General features: G+C 32.5%; 2 protein-coding genes across 2 annotated transcripts in view; one reads left to right on the top strand and one right to left on the bottom strand.

Moving 5' to 3' along the window:
• Window positions 1-5,972, bottom strand: part of LOC108574116 (ubiquinone biosynthesis monooxygenase COQ6, mitochondrial) — a 6,599-nt gene extending 627 nt beyond the window's left edge. Inside the window, exons 1-8 of the mRNA XM_017936634.1 lie at window positions 5,777-5,972; window positions 5,472-5,662; window positions 5,128-5,367; window positions 993-1,100; window positions 862-924; window positions 478-788; window positions 105-387; window positions 5-22 (exon numbers count right to left, since the gene is read on the bottom strand). Coding sequence (XP_017792123.1) covers window positions 5-22; window positions 105-387; window positions 478-788; window positions 862-924; window positions 993-1,100; window positions 5,128-5,367; window positions 5,472-5,662; window positions 5,777-5,972 — 1,410 coding nt within the window. The remainder of the gene's footprint in view (window positions 1-4; window positions 23-104; window positions 388-477; window positions 789-861; window positions 925-992; window positions 1,101-5,127; window positions 5,368-5,471; window positions 5,663-5,776) is intronic.
• A 943-nt stretch (window positions 5,973-6,915) lies between these two features.
• LOC108574115 (protein FAM161A) lies at window positions 6,916-9,597 on the top strand. Its single transcript, XM_017936633.1, is given in 8 exon segments — window positions 6,916-7,481; window positions 7,569-7,766; window positions 7,841-8,008; window positions 8,094-8,315; window positions 8,394-8,648; window positions 8,749-8,871; window positions 8,979-9,123; window positions 9,199-9,597. Coding segments are annotated over 8 exon segments (2,076 nt in total).
• Window positions 9,598-9,719: the final 122 nt, after the last annotated feature.

Raw genomic sequence — 9,719 nt, 5'->3', positions numbered from 1 at the left:
ATGCATGTTCCATTATAGCTCTCTGTAATCAATAATTGAATTCCAATTAATTAATATAAAGTGAAACACTGTACTTCATTATTTTTAATTATATCATGCTTCACCTTTATCACTGGAATAGCATTTGTCAATTGCAATCCTAAACTTCTGGCTAATACGACAGGAGCGGCTGTTCCTTTATACAATCGATGTAGTGCATCAATAGAAAGCATTACTGGAACATTGTATCGTTGTCTTAATGTTTCATACTTTCTTAAGTACATTATATCTCCTAATGAAGCTCCAGTTACAACAGCTTCAGCAAGAAGTTTAACTAATACTGTTATATCTCCAAAACCTAGGTTTACCCCTTGACCAGCTAATGGATGGATTCTATGTGCTGCATCTCTGAAAAATTTTGTACAAAAGTGATGTTCCATACTATAAAAGTATAATAAAGTGTATTCTGAATATACATAGTTGTGCTCCTTTACTTGCCCTACTAAAACAGTTCCTGTTTGAACATAACATACAGAATGACCGAAGTGTAAAGGAAAGGCGGCACGAGATCCTTCGACAATAGCTGACACTGACGGTTGTAATTGTCTTACTACGCCAGTTTGTAAAGATAAACCTTCAAGTAATTGTTCAAGTGCTCGCAAACCGCTCTCAATTATACCATCTTTCGGATAAACTCTCCACAAAGCATCGTTTATGCTATCGACGAATTCTTCTTCCGAAACTTTTAAAAGTCTTTTCGCTTCGTCTGTTGGTAATGACCATACAAGAGAACTAAGGCAATCTGTTAACTATAATTCCAACCGAGTTAGCACAATATTCTAACTAAATCTGATTAGTTTATAACAGTAAGAAAGAAATTACTGGGAGTAATGCTATTGGTCCTGTTGGTAAAAATCTCTGCCAAGCTACAATGTTTTCTGTGGGCTGAAATGAGGATATAATCAATGCCAGTTTTAACTCATATAACAGTTTTATAATAATTTAATTCTTACCTCTGATAATTTAAGAGTAGCAACTACACCCAGTTGGTTGTAATCCCATTTTATATATTGCGTACCCATTGTTTGTCGTACTAATGAATTTGCACCATCTGCACCAATCTAGAATATATGTCCAGTAAAATGGAATTTCTGACATTAATTGATTTAAACAACATTTATAGAAATAATAAAGAATAATTAAACAAGTGTTTATATCATATGGAGGTGATGTCAGTATTATGCTATGGGAAGGGGAAGAATAAAGACTGGTAATATGTCTGGAAATAACTTCAGTTGTGTGCCACATTTCATTAGGAATACTGAATGTAGTTTTTAAGTGCTCAACACTCACTCTCTTATTTTAAATATCCATTACTTTCTATATGTTTATGATACTTTTTTACATTTTTTGTTACTAATTGTAAATTGTTCAGTTTTATATATTTATATGTATAGTAGTTTTAGATTATGTCAAATAAAACAGAGTAAGTTGCAAAAACGATTTAAAATATTGTACACAAATTGTTTACTTGGATTCCCAAAGTTTTGTCATATATTGTACATGTATATTAACAAGGAAAAAGAATACATGAGCACAACTATTTCCTCAAAGGATGTTGTTATTAGTTATACAACGAAATATATTTTGCAAGTGAAGTTGTGTAAACTTTATTTAAATTTTATATTCTACTCTTCAGTGCTGATGATAAAAAAAAAAAAATAATATTCTGGCAAAAAGAATTTGATAATACAGAACTCCCTCTTGCTGCAACATACATCAGGAAGTAGTAAGAGCTAAATATAAAAGATCTGTTTTATAAACACCAAGGAACATGTGTGGTCCTGTTGTAAACCATACAAGCAACTGAAATAGTTTTTAAATACTTGAAACTGGAGGTAGATAGTGCATAATTTGTGAATGTTACAAACAAATTGAACAGTTTTATGTTGTCAAAAATCAAATCAAAAGTAAAATTAATATTGCAACTTTTTAGGTTGCTAAATTTTCATTGAGAAAGAAAATAATGTAAGGTATCATGTCAACCTTAAGAAAAAAACCACTTCTAACTAGATTTTTGAGAAATCGTAGGTGTGAAGAAGAGTCAAATATAGAACATGTAATACCATCATCTACTATTGTTATTAATGATAATGTAAGTATAGTATAAAAAGATATGAATGCTATTACAACAAAAGTGCAGTTCAATATCAACAATTCCAGGAAGATCAGGAATGTATTTGGATGAATGATATAGAAAAAAGCAGTATAAGTTCTGAATACAGTTCTGAAGTTGTTATATATCACATAAAAGAGAGACAAATGACCAATCAACAACCATGGAATAAGGAAGAAATTGTTTTGGCTTTGTCTAATCTTCCAGCTGGAAAGCGCGCACTCTCCGTAATTCCTACTCTTCACGGAGATATTTTACGTAAAGCCCTGGATGAATTTTTTAATAGTAATAATAAAGAAGTGAAATTATTTAATATAGATGTGTACAAAACGCGTTAAGAAACATTGAAAATGAAGCAGCTACAAGTGCAACTGTTCCCCAAATTTTCCTGAGATGGCCAAATACTTGCCTTCTAGTTTCTTGCTATTTGGGTCACGTTGACGTGGTCAAAGCTTTATTGAATAAAAATGCAAAAGTTTCAGCTAAAGATAGCGACGGCAGGTATGTAATTAAACGAAAAAAGATTGTAAAAAGTACGAAGAGTTTCCTCATAATACTAATCTATGAATGTTATAGGACACCGTTACATCTAGCTGCATGTACAGCTTCTGTAAAAATTTTGGAGGAATTATTAAAGTATGGAGCAAATCCGCTCGAGTGGGATTTCAATAAAAAATATACACCTTTACATTGTGCTGCTGCTGCTGGAGATGTTTCTTGCGTTAAATGTTTAATAAAGTCAGGGGCAGATGTAAACGCGGGGATATCTGGGAAAAGTCCTCTTTACTATGCTGCTTTAAGTAATGCAGACGATTGCGTTAAAATTTTATTACAAGCAGGAGCTTCTCCCAATAATCCGCAGGTATTTATTTGTGAATAAGTAAATGCTATTAAAAATATTTAAGATTAATATTTGTCACTAAGGTTCGGTGATTAATCAGGTTTACACCGAAACACCATTACACATAGCGGCTAGTTTGGGTTCTGTTACATGTGTAAAATTGTTATTAAGTTATGGAGCAGATGTAAGAGTTCAACTTGGGTCGATGAGATCTACTCCGCTACATCTAGCAGCTGAAGAAGGTAGCGCTGAATGCACGAAGTTACTGCTTGAAGCTGGTGCGATATGCGAGGTAAAAAATTCAAGAGGCCAAACACCGATGCACTTGGCAGTTTTGTCTCAGTCTGTGGAAACTTTAGATACACTTATAAGTAACGGAGCTAAAATTAATGTCGAAGACAATGATGGTCGTACTCCGTTACATACTGCTGTTGCAAAAGCTACTAGAGGAATAGAGCTGGTGAAGATTTTGATACAGGTTCATTTACTACTTGAACTAATTCCAGAAAATATGTGCAACTATTCAAAATTATATGCCTTTTTATTTTAATAGGCTGGTGCTTTGATTAACAAAGCAGACAAATTTGGTTACACGCCTTTACACATAGCGGCGATAAATGAAAGTTCATCAACTGTAATGCTGTTACTGTCGAAAGGAGCAGATGTTACCGCTAGAACAAAAGGTGGTATCTCTGCATTAAGTTTCATCGTACGTAGAACACCGGACATATTACCACAATTTATTTCGCGTTTAGATCAAGCAATTTCTTTACACGATCATGAATTAGGCGATGTTGATTGTGAGTTAAGATTAGATTTTAGACGATTAGTATCAACCGGTGGAAGAGAAACAGATTTAATGCTATGTCTGGTGGAAGTTGGACAAAAGCATATATTAAAACATCCATTATGTGAAAGCTTTCTGTATTTAAAATGGTTGAGAATTCGTAAATTTTTTTTATTAAATATAATATTTCATTTCATCTTTGTTGTATTTTTTACAGCATATATTGCAGTCACATATTTATATAATATTCAGAATTTTGATAGAGCTAGAAGAGTACTGTTTTGGTTGGTATCAATATTTACTGTGGTACTAGCTGGTAAAGAATGCTTTCAAATGGCTCATGGTATATATGGTTATATTAAAAGGTGGGAAAATTGGCTTCAATGGAATGTTGTATTACTATCAAGTATAGTGTTAATCACACCAGTGCATGATTGGCAATATCATGTAGCAGCTCTAAGTATTTTACAAGTTTGGATAGAATTAATGATAATACTTGGAAGATTTCCAATGTTTGGTCTTTACATACAGATGTTCACCCAAGTATCTATTAATTTTTTTAAATTCTTTGCTACATATATATGCCTTATAATCGGTTTTTCTTTAGCTTTCAGTGTATTACACAAAAATTATGATTCATTCAATGATCCTTTAGTTGCTTTGTTAAAAACTATTATCATGATGTCTGGAGAGTTAGAATTTGAAGATATATTCTTTGATCAAGAAACACCAATTTTATATTCTGGGACAGCACACTTGATGCTTCTAAGTTTTGTCATTTTAGTAACAGTAATTTTAACAAACTTAATGATGGGTCTTGCTGTATCAGATATACAAGAACTAAGAAGGTGTGCTGGATTAGATAGGTTAGTACGTAGAGCCGAATTAATAGCACACTTAGAAACCATGCTGTTTTCTAAACTTTTGGACCATGCCCCAAATAAAATAATGAAAATGTGCAGAAAAGGTGCACTTTTATTACATCCACCGCATCACTGTGCGATTCACATTCGTCCTAACGATCCTCGCGAAAACCGTTTACCGCCAGAATTAATAAGCACTATACATCGCTTAGTAATAGAAAAAAAAACAAAAAGGCCTACACATAATATAGAAGTAGATAATTCTAGATTAAGTCGACTTTATAGTATTAACTCTAACGGTAACAACCAACAACAATTAAATGATTTAATAACTGAAATAAAAAGATGCTCTTACAATATTGGTGCACATTTGGACAATTTAACTAACAAAGTTGAAAGCATTGTTAGAGATTATAATAACTCTGTATGATGCACAGCATTAAATGTGTTAAGTTATTATGATATTTTTATATTCCCTTACCAATAGTTTAGTTCTATATGTTGTTCCATTTTGTAACTGTATCTCTGCATTCTCTCCTGATCTTTCAGGTAACTTGATATGTACAACTTTAGAGTTATAAATTACATCTACATTTTCTTTCTTTGCCAATTGTTTATTCACTGCTTGTAATAATAAATCATTCTCAACTATGTATGCAATTTCTTCAGTCAAGCAATCTTTGTTGAACACAATCATGGCATCAGAACATGCATCCCATACCTACTAAAAAAATTGTATACTTAATTGTAACATTTGTAATATTATTCATACAAAACAACGACACGTTTTAAAACATGTTTTAGTATTTTCTATTGTCATGATACCTGCATTTTTCTTACTGCACAGTAACGTGTTGCTTCAATATGTTGCCATGCTCCTATACTTGAAAGCAAAATATATGTTTGTTGATTTAAAGCAACCACACGATTAGAATATTGTTCTCTTGGTTCATCTTCAAGTTTTTTACCACTTTCTAATAAAAGAATCTTTTTACACTCAAGCTTTCTGTTATTTGCTGTTGTAACACAAAGAAGCGTTTATGAAACATACTTTATAACAATAAGTTACACAAATATCAATATATATATAAATATATATATATAACTAAAAAAATGAAGAAAGAACTAACCTATTGCACATGCCAGTGTTGTTCCAATCATACCACCACCACTGATAATAACATCGTAATTTTCATGATTTTGTGGTATGGTGGAACAGCGTCTTGTTGAAACACGTATTGACGCATTAAGGAAAAAGTATTTGTACTTTGTTGAAATTGACGTTAAAACGTTAGAATGCGTTACAGCTTTCACGAAAGTCGCCATTTTTATTTTTTATTGTATATTAAATGCGCCTGATGCTGCAAAATATGACCGGTCATACTAAATTATTAAAAAATAAATAAAGCAACGCATTTTGCTCAACTGTTTCCAAACAATAAAAGTATTTCATACATTAAATACTTGTATATATTTACGTATAATTAATACCGAACAGCTCGGTATTTGACATTTGTGGCCTCTATTACAAAACAATGACAAAATCTTTGCTTACATATTGTACAATATCTTAAAAGTACGTAAATGACTTCTTTTCGAATTCAATTATAAATAAAAATTCAAAACCTGTCCGACTTAAATTTATGTAACTGTTTCAAACATTCGAATACTCGCATATGCGATTATACTTTGAAATACTTTTATAAGTATTGAATTCTTCTTAAATAATTTTCATCAATACAATCGTTTCTGTCCTAATTTTTAATATTGTACGGTTTCTTGTAGAAAATCTCTCTAAATGCTTCGTTTTATTCACCATGGTGATGAATACATACACCGAACATTGATCTTTTCCAGAAGTTGTTTTCATATGGTGATTAAAACTCTATGAAGTAAAGAATTATACGTTCGAATTATGATTTTTCATTTGTAAAAATTTTTTAAGATTATTCACTAATAATGTAACATTTAATATATGATCAAATTCGTAAATTTTATAAGAAAAACTTGCAGGTAAGTATTAATGTCTATTTACATAAAAATAATACGTAGCAATTACAACTTTGTGTTTAGAAAAAACAATAAGCAACATAATGATTTACTTTGTAGGGTATACGTATATCCGTTGGTTCGTTCAAAACGTCAAAACTAAATGTGCGCGTTTTCAAACGCGATTTGAACTATTACGTATCCGAAATGTCTTCAATTACTTGCAAAAATATCGATAATATTATATTTATATAAAAAATTTATTTGTTACAATAGGGCAATGACAGAACACAGAGGTACGTCTTTTTACAATTCCTGTGTAAAAGTACCAGTAGATCCGTGTAGTAGGCAACCTACTCCTTCATATGAACGTATTGGATCTAGAAATAATAAAAAATATCGCGATATTTACAACAGACGCAAAATAAATTTTGCAAAAGACGAGGAATATGTTAGCGAATCGGAAATATCAAGTCCTAGAGGGATTGTGGACAATTTTTTGGAATTCCTAGAGAGTATACCAGATTATGGTCAAGTCCATCATTTATCAAATGAGCAATTTAAACAAAAAGTAGATTATTTAAAACGGAAACAAAAGTTGTTATTAGAAAACTTACAAAATTCGCATGTTGACCATGAAAATGCAAATGTATCTAAATTTTCAGTATTTAAGTGTAATCAGAACCAGAGACCAAAAATGAAAAGTAAAAGTACTATTAATGATTTAACATTGAATGGTAAAAAGTGTTACTTGGAAGAATGTAGAACTTCTAGTCCTATACTTTTTCCTTCTAATAAAGTTGACAGACTCTCAGAAGATGAGGATTTTTTAATAAATACCTATACGTAGGTATAAATAGGTATATGTAGTTAAATAAAAGTGGATTTCTTTTATTTAATTAAGGCTGCAACTGTTACCATTTTTAAATATAGCAGAAGGGATAAAGAAAATGAAACAGTATGTAAAGAAAAAGCATGCTTGACTAATGAAAATTGGACTATGTGGAATAAATTGAATAGGGATGATAGTATGGAAAGTGATATTGACAGTATAGAGACAAGAAGTTTACCAGCCAGTCTTACAAAAGTGTGGCATCCTACTGTACCCAAGCCATTTAGCTTCACCCTAAGGTAATAAATGACTTTCTCTGCAACAGTAAATTTAATGTAATTTATCTACACAAGTTTTAAAACATGTATCTTAGAGAAGAAGCAGAAAAGTACATGACACATGCTGAAGTGGAAGTAGAAGAAGTACACAGAGATTTAGAAAGTAATAAAAGGAGTCCATGTAGAAAACGACGTGTAAGACCAATTCCACTTACATCAAAAATTCCACTTTATGAAAAGTTACTGGCTGAGAAAGAAGAACGGTTTGTTTTCATATTTTTTTTCTTTTTCGTTTAAATTAATATACAACGTTGGATATCCATTTACTTTGGGTATTTATTGTTTTAGGAGTCGTATAATCCGCGAAGAAAGTGCGTTAAATTTAATGTCTCAGGTACGCCCTTTTAGACTCGAGTGCGATCGTCGAGCTTGGAGATGTTTAGCAAGGTCTAGCCCAGAAATACGTAGTAAGAGCGTTAACACGAGTTCGAAATTCAAGGCTAAACCAGTGCCAAGGAATCTTTTCAGTACCGAAGTGTACGATCGTATGCTCGAAGACGAATATTACAGGTCAACGTAGTACATAGTTATGTGTAACTTTTCAGTTATGCACTAAATTGTAGACAATTAGAAAATTGTAAATTTTAGGCAGTTAGAAAAAAAAGTAAGAGCCGCGCAATTAATGAAGTCATCTTCTTTACCTCCATCGATGGCAAGACGAGAACGAGTGAAATCTCAGTTGCAGCGTTCGATTAAAAATTGCAACGAGAACATCGAGCATAAGAGCCCTTCGTTATTGTCAAATGATACTTCAGTACCATTAGGAAGATGTAAATCTATGATGTCCCTTTTACCTCTACAGGGAAATAATTTGGCAGCAATTTTAAGATGCCAAGTATCACGGTACACTATTGAATTACGTATAATCCAAGTAGCTGTATATTTTTGATTAGTCGTGCAAATGAAAAAAAAGAGAGCGTATACTTTTGCGTATATATCGCAGGGAAAAGTTGGAACGAGAAATAAGGGAAAAAATGGAAGAGAAACGACGAGAACAGGAAATAAAACTTAGGGAATCGTTGATTGGACGCAATCCAGTGTGGCGAGACTTAAGATCTGCAGCAAGGTGTAATTTTTTCAAAAGATACGGTCATGCGTATTTCTTTTTTTTTGCAATTAAAACATTCTACTATCGATATTACAACGAGTAAATAAATAATTTTCAATTATAAGGCACGAACACGAGAGAGATCTTAGCATTCGAACTTTGCTTCGTCGCAACGAAGCGCGTGAACAAGCGGAACGTCATCGATTGCAAATGGAAATGATGCTGGACCGCGTGACACAAATACCAACTCTTTTCGAACGTCATTCTCAAGTGAATAGATTTTACTTTCGGGGTGGCTAAACCGAAGGTCGGAGAAGGAATTATTTATAAGGATACGTTTTGCAGGATTTTCAGTCGTTGACAAAGGTGCAGCAGAAAATTGGTAGTTCAAAAATGTTGCAACGAAAGAAAAAGAAGAAGCAACATAGATTGTACATGGATTACGAAAATATCTCCAGATCGGACTCTGGATCCTTGTCTAGTTCCAGTAGTCGTTCTTCAAAGTTGTCGAATGCATCTATATCTGAAAGATCTGAAAAATCCATAACTAAATCTCACAGTTCGCTAGTGAAAAAAAAAGGAGATCGTAGTCAATTAAAAGTTTCTATAAACGAGACCGCAGAGCTGATCGAAGATGAAAACGTAAACGAGAAAATACGTATCGACGAACGGTCAATCTCTAACGAGGGTCACGATGAAAATGACGAACACAATACGGAAAGATAGTTAGCAAAGTCTCGTTAAGCGGTGTGATAATTAACGATCGTAATTAGTTGGAATAAGATAACGACCGCAAAAACCTCGTTAAAGTAATCGTACGATAGGGGTACGTGTAAATTTTCAAACTTGATCCTTTATTACATGCC

The sequence above is a fragment of the Habropoda laboriosa genome, unplaced genomic scaffold (assembly GCF_001263275.1).
Source record: "Habropoda laboriosa isolate 0110345459 unplaced genomic scaffold, ASM126327v1 scaffold222, whole genome shotgun sequence".
NCBI lineage: Eukaryota > Metazoa > Arthropoda > Insecta > Hymenoptera > Apidae > Habropoda > Habropoda laboriosa.
The sequence above is the reverse complement of the archived record's forward strand: the minus strand, read 5'-3'. Positions and strand labels throughout refer to the sequence as shown.